The 15,067-nt window shown below is 55.7% G+C and overlaps 4 protein-coding genes across 4 annotated transcripts; 1 reads left to right on the top strand and 3 right to left on the bottom strand.

The window, feature by feature from the left end:
• Nucleotides 1-1,150: 1,150 nt before the first annotated feature.
• On the top strand, nt 1,151-6,244 carry GLRG_04222 (kinesin motor domain-containing protein; the record flags this gene model as incomplete). Its single annotated transcript, XM_008094907.1, has 1 exon — nt 1,151-6,244. One exon carries the CDS (start codon nt 1,151-1,153, stop codon nt 6,242-6,244), a length of 5,094 nt encoding a protein of 1,697 aa, XP_008093098.1.
• Nucleotides 6,245-7,304: 1,060 nt separating this feature from the next.
• GLRG_04221 (cytochrome b5-like Heme/Steroid binding domain-containing protein) lies at nt 7,305-7,690 on the bottom strand (the record flags this gene model as incomplete). The annotated part of the gene is made up of 2 exons (XM_008094906.1): nt 7,305-7,462; nt 7,597-7,690. 2 exons carry the CDS (start codon nt 7,688-7,690, stop codon nt 7,305-7,307), a joined length of 252 nt encoding a protein of 83 aa, XP_008093097.1.
• Nucleotides 7,691-9,321: 1,631 nt separating this feature from the next.
• Nucleotides 9,322-10,643, bottom strand: GLRG_04220 (peptidase family M48; the record flags this gene model as incomplete). The annotated part of the gene is made up of 2 exons (XM_008094905.1): nt 9,322-9,465; nt 9,591-10,643. The coding sequence occupies 2 exons, from the start codon at nt 10,641-10,643 to the stop codon at nt 9,322-9,324; spliced, it is 1,197 nt and encodes a 398-aa protein (XP_008093096.1).
• Nucleotides 10,644-11,891: 1,248 nt separating this feature from the next.
• On the bottom strand, nt 11,892-13,294 carry GLRG_04219 (methyltransferase domain-containing protein; the record flags this gene model as incomplete). Its single annotated transcript, XM_008094904.1, has 6 exons — nt 11,892-12,038; nt 12,102-12,564; nt 12,627-12,894; nt 12,948-13,027; nt 13,087-13,103; nt 13,184-13,294. The coding sequence occupies 6 exons, from the start codon at nt 13,292-13,294 to the stop codon at nt 11,892-11,894; spliced, it is 1,086 nt and encodes a 361-aa protein (XP_008093095.1).
• Between the last annotated feature and the right edge of the window lie 1,773 nt (nt 13,295-15,067).

Here is a 15,067-nt window from a genome sequence, read left to right as displayed (position 1 = left end):
CATTTTCGGCCGAGAATCCTGGAAACTGTCCACAATTAGCAGCTACACCAGTACCGAAGCGAACACTTGGTCTAAAGAGACTCGGGGCGCCGCTGTATCCGTCGTGTGGAATTCAGCGACGGTCTGGCGACGAGATATTCGATAACTTATAGGATGATCATCATGCATAGGAACCTTGGGTAAGGCGAGGAGGACTGGAAACAAAGGCGCCGGGGCCACCGTCCACCGAACTGCTTAGTCATCATGTGCTTGTAGGAATGGCAGCTGGCCTGGAGATAGTAGCCTTTGCTCGTCACCCCGCTGAGTGGATTGGCACGTGAAGTGTCCCTGAGTTACAGCTAATTTCCCGCCCAATCAAACAAAGCCACTTCCTTGTACAGACCTTCATGCGATGCGCGACCGCGTCCTTCCCGAAATTTGTTGACACTGAAGTACTTCGTGCCTGTCATTTCGCATTTCTGCTCTCAACGACCCGACTACTCAAATCCCCTTTGTGTTACGCGACCACGACCCTACGAGATCGAGGCGATTCTGGATTTGCGCTACGAGGCGCTCTAGCCAAGTCCGAAGGAGTTGCCCAGTGTCCCTTGCGCGGACGCAGCATCATTCATTCTGCTGCAGGGCCCCCTGTCTGCGTCACTCCAGGAACCGCTCTTGAAAATACCTGGCCATCGAAATCTCGAGAATCCCGTTCGCCGAGCCCCTCGGTTTGCCCCCCTTCCGAAGCGTTCCGATCGCCTCGACACCGAAGAATGACCTCGGACAGCTTCTGAGAGTGCTGCCGAGATCACCAAACGGATCATACTCGGACGACGTAGACCTTTGCAGTCATCCAGGCTCCGAGGGTCGTCGACCTTGTCGGACGCAGTCGACAGCAGGCCGTAGCCGAAGGCCTGTCATCCGCACAATCGGCACTCTCTGTCGTGAAGTCGGGTGGCAAGTGCCCTTAGCCCAGTCGCAAAGATGGCGCCAGCAGGTGGTGGAAATATCAAGGTGGTGGTGAGAGTTAGACCATTTAATAGTAGAGGTATGCTTTGGACTTTGAACCCCTCTTGCCCTTGAATAGAGTACACGGGGAAGCATCCGTTGCGGGCACATGCTGACAGGCCATATCGTAGAAATCGACCGCGGTTCAAAATGTATCATTGAGATGAAAGACAACCAGACAATCCTCACCCCTCCAGCTGATGCTCACACCAAGAACGCGAAGGATGCTGGTCAGAAGGTCTTCGCCTTTGATAGATCATACTGGTCGTTCGATCGAAACGACGCCCACTATGCTGGTCAAGACAACCTCTTCGACGACCTCGGTCATCCGCTTTTAGAAAATGCTTTCGCCGGTTACAACAACTGTATCTTCGCCTACGGCCAAACAGGTTCCGGAAAGTCATACTCCATGATGGGATACGGCAAGGAGGTCGGCATCATCCCCAACATTTGCCAAGATATGTTTAGGAGAATCACGGCGTTGCAAGAGGACAAGACCCTGCGCTGTACAGTGGAAGTGTCATACCTCGAGATCTACAACGAGCGGGTACGAGATTTGCTCAATCCGTCAACCAAAGGCAACCTCAAGGTCCGAGAGCACCCCTCGACTGGACCATACGTTGAAGACTTGGCAAAGCTGGTTGTTGGCAGCTTCCAGGAGATCGAGCACTTGATGGATGAAGGAAACAAGGCCAGAACTGTCGCGGCAACCAACATGAACGAGACGTCCAGTCGAAGTCACGCCGTCTTCACTTTGATGCTTACTCAAAAGAAGTTCGATCCTGAAACCAAAATGGAAATGGAAAAAGTCGCCAAGATCAGTCTGGTTGATTTGGCTGGTTCGGAAAGAGCAACATCCACAGGTGCTACCGGTGCCCGGCTGAAGGAAGGTGCTGAGATCAACAGATCACTGTCCTCTCTTGGTCGTGTCATCTCCGCGCTTGCTGATATCTCGACTGGGAAGAAGAAGAAGGGACCTGGTGGACAGGTTCCTTATCGAGACAGTGTTCTGACGTGGCTCCTCAAAGATTCGTTGGGTGGAAACAGTATGACCGCCATGATTGCAGCCATCAGTCCGGCAGACATCAACTACGATGAAACGCTCAGCACGCTTCGGTATGCCGACTCGGCCAAGAGAATCAAGAACCACGCGGTGGTCAACGAAGACGCCAACGCCCGCATGATTAGAGAACTCAAGGAAGAGCTTGCTCTCTTGCGGAACCAACTAGGCGGTGGAGTAGCCGGTGCAGCTGGAGGAGCTGCCGGTGGCGTTGTCACATCCGAGGAGGTGTATCCGGAAGGCACGCCACTGGAACAGCAATTCGTGTCTATCACATCCAGCGACGGTGCTGTGAAGAAAGTCTCCAAGGCGGAAATTGCCGAGCAGCTCAACCAAAGTGAGAAGCTGCTAACGGATCTCAACCAGACCTGGGAGCAGAAACTGGCTAAAACGGAAGAAATCCATAAGGAGCGTGAGGCTGCACTCGAGGAGCTCGGCATCAGCATCGAAAAGGGCTTTATTGGACTCTCCACTCCCAAGAAGATGCCCCATTTGGTCAACCTCTCGGATGATCCACTGCTGGCTGAATGTCTGGTGTACAACCTCAAGCCAGGGTTGACCACGGTTGGGAACATGGACACGAATGCCGACAACCAAGCCAACATTCGCCTCAACGGGACGCGAATATTGCATGACCATTGTGCATTCGAGAACGCGCCAGATGGTACAGTAATGGTCATTCCCAAAGAAGGCGCCTCTGTCATGGTCAACGGTAAACGGATTGAAGAGCCTAAGCAGCTTCACTCTGGTTACCGAGTCATTTTGGGCGATTTTCACATCTTCCGCTTCAACCATCCCATGGAGGCCCAAAAGGAGAGAGCGGACAAGAGCCTCTTGCGCCAGTCTGTCACAGCCAGCCAACTTCAAAACCTCGAAAAGGGCGCACCTACACCGGCAGTCAGCCCTCGCCCAGGACATGAACGGAATTGGAGCAGAGCTGGTTCAGATTTCGGCGACAGTCGGCCGGACTCTCCCATTCCGTTCCGTGCCGGGCGCGATAACGACTGGAGCTTCGCGAGGCGTGAGGCAGCAGAGGCCATCCTTGGCCCAAATCAAAACCTAGCTAGTCTCACGGACGAGGAGCTCAATGCCTTGTTTGAGGGTATTCAAAGAGCGCGCGCTGAGCGTGTCAACGGTCGTGAGGGCGACGATGATTCAGAGTCGGTCACTTCGTACCCTATCCGGGAAAAATACTTGTCGACTGGCACCCTTGATAATTTCTCTCTCGATACTGCGCTCACCATGCCATCGACCCCCAAGCAGGGCGAAGTGGACGACAAGCTCAGAGAAGTACGAGAGGAGATGCAATCTCAGCTCGACCGGCAAAAGGAGGAGTACCAAGACCAGCTCAAGACGGCTGAAGCCGCTAATGTTGAAGTAGAGGAGATCAAGAAGGAGAAAGCTAGGATGCAGGAGACATTGCAGGCGCTCAAGGAAGACATGCAACAGCAACTTGAGGTCCAACGCCGCCAATTCGAGGAGAAAATCCAAAAGATGGATCCACTAAAGAGGCCAAAGGCCAATCCCAAGCTCTCCGACGAAGAGATCGAGATCGCGAAGCAGGTCATCAAGCACTGGCGGACCAGACGCTACGTACGAATGGCCGAGGCGGTCCTCCAGCACGCATCAACGTTGAAGGAAGCACAGATCATGAGCAACGAGCTCGACGAAGGCGTGGTCTTCCAATTCACTGTCGTTGACCTTGGTCATTCTCTCTGCTCTACCTACGATATGGTTCTGAATGGCTTGACGGGCGAAGGGGACGACATCGCTCTCGACGAGGCCCAGAAGCCATGCATTGGCGTTCGTGTTGTCGACTACAAGAACAGTGTCGTCCACTTGTGGAGTCTCGAGAAGCTCCACGACCGAGTTCGCCAAATGCGGCAAATGCACCAATACCTCGACCAACCCGAGTACGCGCAGCACCTGAGCCTCGACAACCCCTTCATCGAAACATGCATGCCGCAGTACACTCTTGTAGGGGAAGTGGACGTGCCCCTCAAGGCTGTTTTCGAAAGCAGAGTCCAGGACTTTGCGCTTGATGTCCTGTCTCCACACACCTCCCATGCTATCGGCATGATTAAGCTTTCCTTGGAGCCATCACACGCTCGGGCACCATCAAATACGTTGAAATTCAACGTTGTTATGCATGAGATGGTAGGATTCGCCGAGAGGGAGGGCACCGAGGTTCATGCTCAGCTTTTTATCCCCGGTGTGTCCGAGGAAGATGGTATCACGACTACTCAGATGGTAAAGGACTTTGACGAGGGACCAATTCGATTTGAGAGCGTGCACAGCATGAGCGTCCCTCTCTTCAGTCCGCAAAACGTCACTCTCCGGGCAGCCATCTTCGCCAAAGTGTCCGTCATGCACCTAGACAAGCTATTGAGCTGGGACGATATGAGGGATGCCGTACCCGTGTCCCAAGGAAAGCCCAAAGGCGCAAGGATTGCGGAGTCTCAGTTCTATACCGAGGAGAAGCACGATCTGCTGGCAAGGATACAGATCCTTGAACTAAACGAAGAAGGAGAATATGCGCCCGTCGAAGTCGCGCAGACGAGCGAGATGGACGGCGGCACTTTTCAACTCCATCAGGGGCTGCAACGTCGCATTGCCATCAATATCACGCACAGCTCTGGCGATGCGTTGCCCTGGGACGATGCGATGAATCTCAGAGTGGGCAAGATCCAGCTCCTGGACCAAGCGGGAAAGTCTCCAGACATGACTTCCACGTCGCCAACCATCACTCTCAAGCTCGCCAATAAGCCTGCTTTCCGTGACAACGCCAACGGCACCCGAAGCATTACACTCACCGGCCAGTGGGACTCCAGCTTGCATAACTCTCTGCTTCTGGACAGAGTCACCGCAGATAAGTACCGCGTTCAGATGACAGTGGCCTGGGAAATCAGCTCCAACAAATTTGCGGAGCCGATGAAGTTTGCAATGCGTGTCTGCTGTCAGATCATGTCAAGATCCTGGGTACGACAGACGTCAATGTTTTCCTCGCTGTGGCAAAGCGTCCGGTTTGTTCATGCAACCAGTGGTATCTTTACGCTCTCCATGCGACCTGCACCTATCAAGAGAATAGGTGACCTCTGGAGGATGAGCAGCCAGCACGACTATGTCAAGGGAGAAGAACAACTCACTACATGGACTCCTCGTGGGGTTTCTCTTGTCAGCGACTTCATCCTTGCTCGTAAGAAAAGAAGCCGGATCGCCGAGATTGGGGCCGCGCAGACTTGGATCAAAAAGATCGGCCTGCCCCAGCCAAGGGTACAGGCAGAAGAAAAGGAGACGCAAGAAGAGGACCTGCCCCCTCAGCCAACGTATCAAGATGACGATGACGACTTGTTGAACGACACACCAGAGAGCTCGCAGGTGCCAGAGGACGAAGAACTTGTTGACGGAGACGCCCAGGGCACTCCGCAACCTGGAGAAGAGACGGAGACAGCGCAGACATCTCAGGAACCAGAGATTCCGCAACGGGAAAGGCAAATACTCGAAAAGTGCATCAGCCTTTGGCACAAATACCCAGACCCACTGCTGCAAATCCTCAGCCCGAGCAACACAGACCCACCTACAGATGGCTCTGTACCGGAGGCGTCCGCTCCGCCGAGTCTGATCCCAACAATTATCAGAGTCCCCAAGAACCCAAAAGTGCTTAAGGGAGGCTATCTGCTGATCCCCAATAGCAGCTCGACGAGATGGGTCAAGAGATTCGTTGAGTTGAGGCGGCCATACCTTCACATTCACTCTGTCACCGATGGGGACGAGGTGGCCATTGTTAGCTTGCGAAACTCGCGTGTTGACAGTCAGCCTGGCGTTATCGGCCTGCTGTCCGGCGACGATGATGATGCGGGTTCCCAGACTAACGGCGGCAGTGAAGAGTTCCGTCCAAGCCACCGGCGGACTGCTTCCGGGCGTGTCATCTCCACCATTTGGACGGGCACCGGAACAGGCGGTGCAGCAAACGGCGCGAACGGTGGCCTGCAGAGGCTGAGTGAGCGACTGCAAGCCGGCGTGTTCGCCATATATGGTACGGACAACACATGGCTATTCGCTGCGCGCAGCGAGCGTGACAAGATGGACTGGATCTTTCGCATCGACCAGAGTTACTTCTCGGGAAGCGACAGTACGACTGGTAGCGGTGCAGGAAGCCCCGACAGATACGACGACTCGCTCATCGGCGGGTACTGAACCAGCTAGACAACCCGAAGATCATTGACGAGTTTTTTTTTTTTTTTTTCCCTTCCTTTTCTCTCTCTTTTCTTTAAGACCGAACGACCTTGTTTTTTTCTATCTTCCAGTCTAGAATGGGTCACGTTGGTTTGAAACAACGACGTCGCATTGGGCAAGGGCTTATGCTCACATCATCAGCCGAAGATTTCCCTTTGTTCCGTTTGCATAACTCACGACGACGAATTGCACTATACCCTCTATGACTTGGAAACGGGAAGCGCGAAGAACGGAAGAGGGGACGACGAGTCGAGAGGGGGGATGGATGAGACGGTGCCGTTGACCGAGGAGGATTGGTAGGAAAGGCCGAGTGCGCAGAGGACGAGACCGGGATTCGGAGCAATGATACAAAATCTAGACAGACAGAAGAGCTGACTTTGGTAAGGGATGCGAAAAAGGGGCGGTCCAGTGAAGAGGCGTGATTTTTGCTTTTCAGGGTTGTGCTGGATATGCTGGATATGCTTGCGGTACGGGCCTGCACGATAATATTTTCCGGTCACTGCTGAGGCAGCGGTAGTAGATAATTTTACGAACACATATGTAATGACTAAACTGTTCCGAGTCAAGGAAAGTCTAGCGCAGTGATGAGAGATGGCCAGGGGTGAGCACAAAAAGTCGCCGAGGTTAGGTTAGAAGACTGAGGCGCATCTATTCCGGTCAGTGCCCGTGTCGAGCCGTCTAGAACTACATCTACCGCGCTTGGAAATGACGCGCAGCCGCGGAATTGCCGATGAATTCCTCCACAGATGCCAAACGCCATTCTCCTGCGTCCCCGTGCGGCCGTTCCTGATAAAGCGCCAACGGTGTGTACGAGTCTCGTGCCCATAGCTGACGCAGATGACCGTCACCACGAGTCGTCGCAGAACTCGGGGTGTTTGTGAACTCACGTATCTCATGCCGCTGAGGTACGCAAGTAAGTAAATAAAATGAAATAAAATAAAAAAGGACGAAGAAGAAATGCGCATATGCCCCAAAGAAGATGACGCGATTTGTAGTAACCCAAAAGGCCGGAGGATGGGGATCACAGCTTTGCGGATTCGCCGACGGTGCCAATCTTGAGCTTGCCGCCGTACTTCTCGAGGACCTTTTCGTTGTGGTACTTCCAGAAGACCTTTGTCGCGTCCTTGCCGGCGAAGCGCTTGAGAATCTTCTCACCTCCGGGGTGCTCCGACTGGAAGGCTGGGGGGCGCGGGGCGCGTGACTGTCAGCGCATTCCGAAAGAGGGGAGGAGGCCTGGGAGATGGGGAGTCGTTGGCGGAGATTTGAAGGGGGACGGGAAAGGGGGCGGGTGGCGTGGAAGAGTGCTCTCTTACCGGTGATATCGTAGACGCCGTTCTCGACGATGATCCACATGTCCTTCTCGGTCTTGTGCTGGGCGACCTCCTGCGTGGTGAACGTCTGGGACATTTTGGCGGTTTGGGGTGCGGGTTAAAGGTGAGACGGGTGGCGCAGCTGTCGGGGCTGAGAGACGAGCTGTGGTGTGTTTGGTTTGGGATGCGAGTTGGGTGACGAGGTTTGAATGGTTGATGGTAAGGAGAGGATGAGAGTGGGAAATGATGTGGTTTCTAGAAGAATCGTCAACCAATACAAAGAAGAAAAGTTTTGGGTGTTGTCGCATGCAGACGCCGGTCCGGTGCGTGTGTGTGCGTGGTGTGCGTGCGCGCGCGTGCTGGTTCATCTTTCAGTGACCGGTGAGCGTGGCACGAGTCGACTTACCTCGGCTCATCTATGCGCGAACAGCCGCCCAACGTCATTTCGGCCCGCTGATTGGGGTATTTCTAAGGGGGACGTGGTGGGGGGTAAACTCCGCCCCGGACGGAACCAGGAAGGCAGGTCTGGAGTAAAGATGCGGGAGCAAATCACGAGGCTCGAATTTCTCAGCCCGTATGGATTCTGGGAGATCTGGGGAGATCCTAGGTCCCCCCCCCCTTTCCTACACATAAGCTTTTTTTCTTTCTTTTTCTGGAGAAATGCTATAAACTACAATGACGCATGCGACGGCCAGAGAAGCCAGGGTCATGGCCGAGTTAGGCATTCTCTCTGATCTTCCCCGAGTCAGTTTGGCTTTTTATTTTATTTTATCTTATCCTGTATCAAGTTCAACGCTCGCCCCGGCGTTGCGGCGTGCAACGTGGTACACGCTACATGCAAGGCGATACTTTGAAATCAGACGACGAGAGGAGAGGCGTCGCCTCTTTATGGTTTTAGGATTGGCTATGGAACTACCTACCGAGGCAAGCACGCGACCATCTAGCTCGTGGGGCCCTTGTTTCCGTCACCGTCCGCGTCCTTGAACGGGTTCAGCTCGGCGCCCATGGACGACGACTCTTTGCCCGACGCCCCTCCCCCCCGACTGTGTCCGTACCGGTCACGCCGGAATCTAGCCGGGGCTTTTGCTGGCGTGTGCTGCGCTCGTCGAGCCCCCGTCTGGCCGGCGGCGTGGTCAACCTAAAGAGCGACGCAGGAGTGTTCGCTTAGGCAGGTATGTATGAGTGGCCGAATTCAATGCGTGATCCCACTTGCGTCCCATGGCCGAGTCCAACCCTTAGGACAGCTATTCACAGGAAATTATGTATCTGAACAGCGGTACTTTGAACATCTACTCGGGGATGACTGCTATGCTGCGCCATAGGTTTACCCATGATATCGTGCCCATAGTACTGCCAGGACACTCTTCGCAGCGAGACCCGTCTGGACTGCGGGGGGTACATGGGGAACGCGGATGCTCTCCGATGACAGTGCTGTTGTAACCCAAGAGATACGAGATGCCACACGGGGTGAGTAGGCACGCGGTCCGATTTCGAAGGTGAGTGATTACTAAAGGTATCTTGTTACAGAAGCGCTGTAGATGGTGGTGATGTGGGTAACAATGCCAAGTTGTACACGTCCCGGGGGGGATACGTCGAGGGAGGAGGGAAGAGAAGAAATAGAAAAAGAAAGAAGAAAGTCTATCGCGTCGTGGTTCCCAACCCGCCAGCGCGCCGAAAAACACCGTAGCCTACGCCATGCCGGGCTTCTAATGCCCATACCGAACCCGGCTAGAGTTCCGAAATTATGAATCCCCGATTCAACGCCCGTCTAAACACGTTGGCGAACCTGGCCGTCCCGTTGCAGTCGCTGGCCTCCCACCTTTCGATGGCTTTGGGCATCCACTCCTTGCACTTCTCGACTCGTTGTTCGTTCTAGATGCGCAGTTGTCAGTACCGTCATCTTCGCCAAATCGTTTTTCGGTGCCGCCGAGGAGGTGCAAGCCCAGAGCTCAGAAGGGGGGAGGATGAGAGATTGTATGGTAAACATCGAGACTTACCGAAGGATGTGTGCTCAAGAAATCGGGCACGTGTGTCTGCTCCCTCGTGGCCTCCGCGTCCATCCGTCTCCAAAACGCGATGGCCTCCCGCGGATCGTAACATGCCTCCGCCATGAGCATCATCCCGATGTAATCGGCCTCGCTCTCCTGCACCCGGCTCATGGGCCGCGAGAAGAGATAATCCATCAGCCCCGACCCCAGGTAGTGTGTGAGTATGATTGCCGGCGGAAGCCACCCCGACAGCGCGACGAGGCCCCCCAGAAGAAGGTTGGACGCGAATGAGGAGCTCATGCGCTCGCCGACGTGCTGCGCGAGGTTGTGCGCGATCTCGTGGCCCAGCACGGCCGCCAGCCCGTCCTCGTTGCGTGTCATGCGGAGGATCCCGCTGTGCACGAAGACCTTGCCGCCGGGCAGCACGAAGGCGTTGAGCGTGTGCGGGTCGTCGATGACGCGGACCTCCCACTCCTGGCTGTCGAGCCCCGACACGGGTATCAGGCGGCGCATGACGCGCGCCACCATCTGGGAGCGCGGGTCCCACGACGGGAGGAACCGGCCGCCCTGCGACTCAATCTCGTAGATGACGTGCCTGACTTGCTGTTCCGAGAGCTTGTTGATCGACGCCTCCGAGTAGCAGTTGAAGCGCCGGCGGCCCGAGACGGGCACGGTCTGGATGTTGTAGTAGACGTAGCCGGCGCACCAGAGGCAGAGGACGGCGACGGCGACGTGCGTGAGGCGCGACTTGGCGAGGCGCCTGAGGTTCTCTACGGTGACGAGGGGCCGCGCGGTGCGCAGGCGGTATTCGTGGAGGATCTCGCGATGCGCGGGGTTGCGGGGATCGTAGCCGCCCGTGGGTGGCGGATGGGGTCGTCGAGCGGTCTGAGAGAAGAATCGAGGCTTCACGGCATTTCGCGTTGTCGGGAGGGGGGGTATTCGCGCTCTGGGTCGGGGGAGGGTGGAGGAGGGTGAGGAAACGCCGACGAGAGAGCGAGCTGGCGGCAGATGGTGTGCAGCGCGGAGGGCGGGCGACCGCAAGAAAATGCGGAATGGGATCATGGCCGGGCGCGCAACGGCGGACGCCGGGGACGAGAGGGAGGAGAAAGCAGGAGGCAGCTGTTTTGACTGGCCGCCTCGGCGGAAATTCTATGAAGAAGAAAAAAAAAAACGTGTCGGCGGTGGTACCGTGGACCGGTCGGCAAACCGAGTTGTCGAGCATGAGCGTGAGAAGGTTAAGGTTAAGCGTCCCACGTTGATGCCGTCATCTCGGAGCTCGTGGGAAGCTGAGGTGGGGTCCGCGATAACGATAAGAGATGAATTTGGCTAAAGTCTCACGGCCAAAGCAACTCGGCGCTTCTAGATGCGTCTCTCTCCACTTCCGCATCTTATACCCTGTACGTCCGCAATCCTTCCTCCCGGAACGACCATGTGGCGTGCTGATTGCTGTTGGTTCAAGGATAGCATCGATGTGAGTGGACATTATGCGAGAATCGCAATCATTCCGCTCAGCACGTTGAGCCGGACATCTATTGTTGACAGTTGGCCACCTCACCCTCGGCGGCTTGTGAATTAGACATGACGGATCAGATCGGGTCAAACAGCCCTGTGTAATCAGCGTCTGGCTGGAGTGGAATCTATTTTCCACTCTCAGATTGGCAACCATGGTCGCCATTAACCGCCTGGGTCCGAGACCCGACTCACAAGGGCAACGCAACAACATTAAGCAGCCGCCACCCCCCCACCAAGGGTTACACACTAAACCCTTGCGCTCATCATCACGTCTTCTCTTCCACCGCCGTAACAGCGATTCCATGACCCGTACCCTCGACAGAGGCTGTCGGCCCCGCTCCCGCAACGCCGCGGCGCACGATGGACGCCAGCATCCCAGAACCTGCCTGTATCGGCTAAAGAGCCCCTTTGCGGCCGTTGAAGAAGAAGAAGAAAGCGGGGCATGCCGAAGAGTCCAAAGAGTAGGCCGTGGTCTCTTTTGCTGCTTCCCCAATATACATCATCGTCGTCGTGTTCTAGGGCCCCCTTCCTCTGCAAGCCAGTTGGCTGTAAGGGTGCCGTGCGCCTGATGCCACGTTTGGACACAGAAGGAGGCATTGACCCGGGCGCCTTTGCGCAGGAGAGAGGTGGAACCCCGGGAGGCGCTTCTCAAACGGAGTACCACCACCGCATCGTCAATCATTTACCGGGAATACAAGATGAAGGGATTCCCCAGATCCTACGCTTGTTCCATGAATTCGAAGCCGTCATTATGCTGAAAATCAAATCACCAAGTCGTTTCGTTTCGTTTTCGTGTCATCACTCGGCCTGGTTCCCGTCCTCGGGAGGACTCCTCGAGGGGACAGTTTCGCCCGGATACGGTTTACGGCCCCATACCACCCATACGTGCTGGTAGGCGTGTATGTGCATGTTGGAGACGTCTTTGCGCACGTCCACCAGCGACACCTGCCCAGGTTTCGTCAGCATATCATCGACCAACAGCATGCGCCAGCGGGAAGGGGAACCAACCTGCACCTCCTCCTGTTTCCTTCCCAGCACCTGCGTGAACAGGGCCATGCTGAGCCCGCTCAGCCCGTCGAGGTAGTTCTGCTCCCATAGCCTCCCGACGTGCTTGTGACGAGGGCTCTTTGCCCACCCGTTGATGGGCATCTTGAACACCCGTTGCTGCACGTCGACGAAGCCGACCTCCTCGTACCACTGCCGCAGCAGGTGCGACCTCGACAGAGGGCGGCCGATGAGCTCGCTCGCATGGTTCATGTCGTAGAACCAGTGGGACAGCGCGGCGTCCGGCTTCAGGGTGTTGTCGTCACTAATGCCCTCGGCGTTGAAGTCCTGGGACTCGAGCCAGCCGCCCGGACGGAGGGAGTCGAAGGCCTGCCGGATGACCTCGTTCTTGAAGTCGCCAAAGGAACCAAGGAGGGAGCGGGTGTGGATGTAGTCAAAGGGGTCGGGCCATGCCCACGGTTGGGCGCTGTAGGCTGGTCAGATTGGGGATACAGGGCATTCTTCCGTTCCGATCCGGCTCCTACTCACGCGTCTTCGACATAAAAATGAACGTTTGGTGGGACGGTGTTGCTTTGAATCGGCGAGAGGTCGACCCCGATTATGCGGGCCTCGGGGTACATGTCTCCCATGTCCATGGCCCATGCTCCGGTCCCCGTCCCGACGTCAAGGACGCGTTTGGGGGAGCCTTCCACGGCGATTGGAGCAAAGTGTAACCTGCCGCTGAACAGTTCCGTAAGAGCTAGGGATTGCAGATCCAAGCGCTCCTGCTCGGCTGGATCGTTGGGGAACACATAGGCTGTAATTTCCATGAGCTCTCTATTCGGCCCCAAGAAGACACTGTGCACGTACAGCCCGCTCTATAAGCGTGATAGGTCCTGCCGAAATGCCTGGGATAACACCCGATATCGTCCGGCAGGGAGTCGGTCTCACTAGACAACGATTAGTGAAGTCTCATGGGGACATGTTGTCCAGCTAGTGGCAAGCCTACCCCTCATGAGGATCGGGCTAGTGGAGTTTGTCAGTTATATTAGGTAGACGGCCAGCGGCGGATCAATGGGAGGGCAGTGATGCGTGATTCAACATACGTCGACTTCTATTTGGCTGTCGTGCAGTAATGTCTTGTCGGGGATGGCTTCGAACGTGAACTCGAAGCCATCGAGGCGGCCATTGGCGGTGCCCGGGGGGTAGAAGGACATGAGTGCAGCCGGCGACATGGACAAGCGGACGGCGAAAGAGGGGAGGGGTAAGAAGAGGCGAGCTCCACGGAGGCGATTGTCGCGCGGAGCGGCGCAGTGTGACGGGCCTTTGTATGGGCCAAAGTGACGGTTCCGGAAAGAACACAGCAATTGCGGTCGAGCCAAGGTTCGTCAAAGACTTGAATCGAACAAGTGGAGACTGAAGGCCAATGACGGGTTACTCGCGATTATCACGAGGAACGCCTGGACAAAGAAAAGGGTTTCAGTGTTGGCCAACAAACAAATACCGGCTCTGCAACGCGAGTTGTTTTTCGTCGAGTCTGTTGAAAAGGCGCCGGTCGCGATGTTGCGGTAGTCGTCCTGTTTCCCGGGTTTAAGACAAACGAGTCTGGCCAAGTGTGGGCGGGTTGGGTATTAAAGACTAGAGAGAGTAACAGAGCGAGGTGATGGGTTACAGGTGAAGAGGTAAATCCCGAGGGCTCGCACACACAAACAGCGTCAACTCTGAGGCGAAGGCGCAAACTGCGAACCCGAGCGGAAACAAAATTTTGAGGACGGCGATCTCGAGGGTGTAGCAAGGAGGAAAGGGAGGGAGGGGGAAGTCATGGTTCTCTTGTGTGCGGGTGTGATGCGTGTGTGTGTGTGTGTGAGAGGGCGAGTGAGTAAGTGAGCGAGTGTGTGAGTGCGTGGTAAAGCGGGAACGAAAATACGGGGACGCAGACCCAATGAACCGGTTGGGTTGGTTTGGTGGTGTTGAGTTTAGTTCGTTTGGTTGCCGATAGGTACCAGCACCCTGGGGGGGGGGACCTGACCCTGGACCCCGGGACCTGGAAATGCGGTTCAGTCTCCACGCGCTATAATTCGTCTTAGCCGACCCAGGCCTTAGGGCGGGCCTTGTTGGAAGAGAGAGAGAGAGAGAGAGAGAGAGAGAGAGAGGGAGAGGGGGACCGACCGCCTTGTATCTGTACCTCAGTACGGATACACTACACAAGATTGCGAGTTGGCGCAAGACTGGCTTCTTCCCCGGTTTGCTACCAGAGTTACGGGAATGTGTTGAGTCCAGAGTACGTATCCAAGGTTGTTTGTCAAGTTGTCGATTGGAGAGGAGCAGTTTTAACGACTGGTCCCTCCTTCCCTTCCCTCGGGATCTGCTTCAGTCCCCGTTGTCTTAGCCAATAACCGCATACTCGGCACCTTTTACTGGATGTAGTAGTGTGGGCTGGCATTCGCCGTTGGTGCATGAGAAATAGGTGAAAAGAGAGGAACGCATGATGCGTGAATGCTGGAGGGGAGGGGAAAGATGCACGAACGTGGACCGCGATTCAAGGCGCACGAAGACGAGACAGGAAGAAGACTAGTTACCCACTGTCGTCGACCAACGACGTGGTTGCCCGCCTGCTGCAGACGCCACAGTTTACCAGCCAGAAGGCAGGTCATGTCATGGAGAGACAAAAGAAGGACGGGCGGCCAAACGTGATATCTGACCTGGATGAAAAGCAAGAGAACATAACAACCCACTCCCTTATCACGGCATGCAGCAAGGCGGGCACCCTTTTGCGGCAGCCAACGGGTGACAGACAGAACATGAAGGCCAAGGTACATAAGGTACCTAGGTAGGTAGGTAGGTAGGTACACAAGTATCCGTACCTAGGTGCACTAATATCCCCGCAGACGCCGAGTCAAGAAAGGAGCTGCACCTGCACCGGCCGGGCGGGTCGGTTGAACGACCCCCTGCTATCTATCTCTCTGGGCCTCCGTTCGTACCCTGTACGG

This window comes from Colletotrichum graminicola (genome assembly GCF_000149035.1).
Source record: "Colletotrichum graminicola M1.001 genomic scaffold supercont1.13, whole genome shotgun sequence".
Taxonomy (NCBI): domain Eukaryota; kingdom Fungi; phylum Ascomycota; class Sordariomycetes; order Glomerellales; family Glomerellaceae; genus Colletotrichum; species Colletotrichum graminicola.
This window is presented reverse-complemented; position numbering and strand designations above follow the sequence as displayed.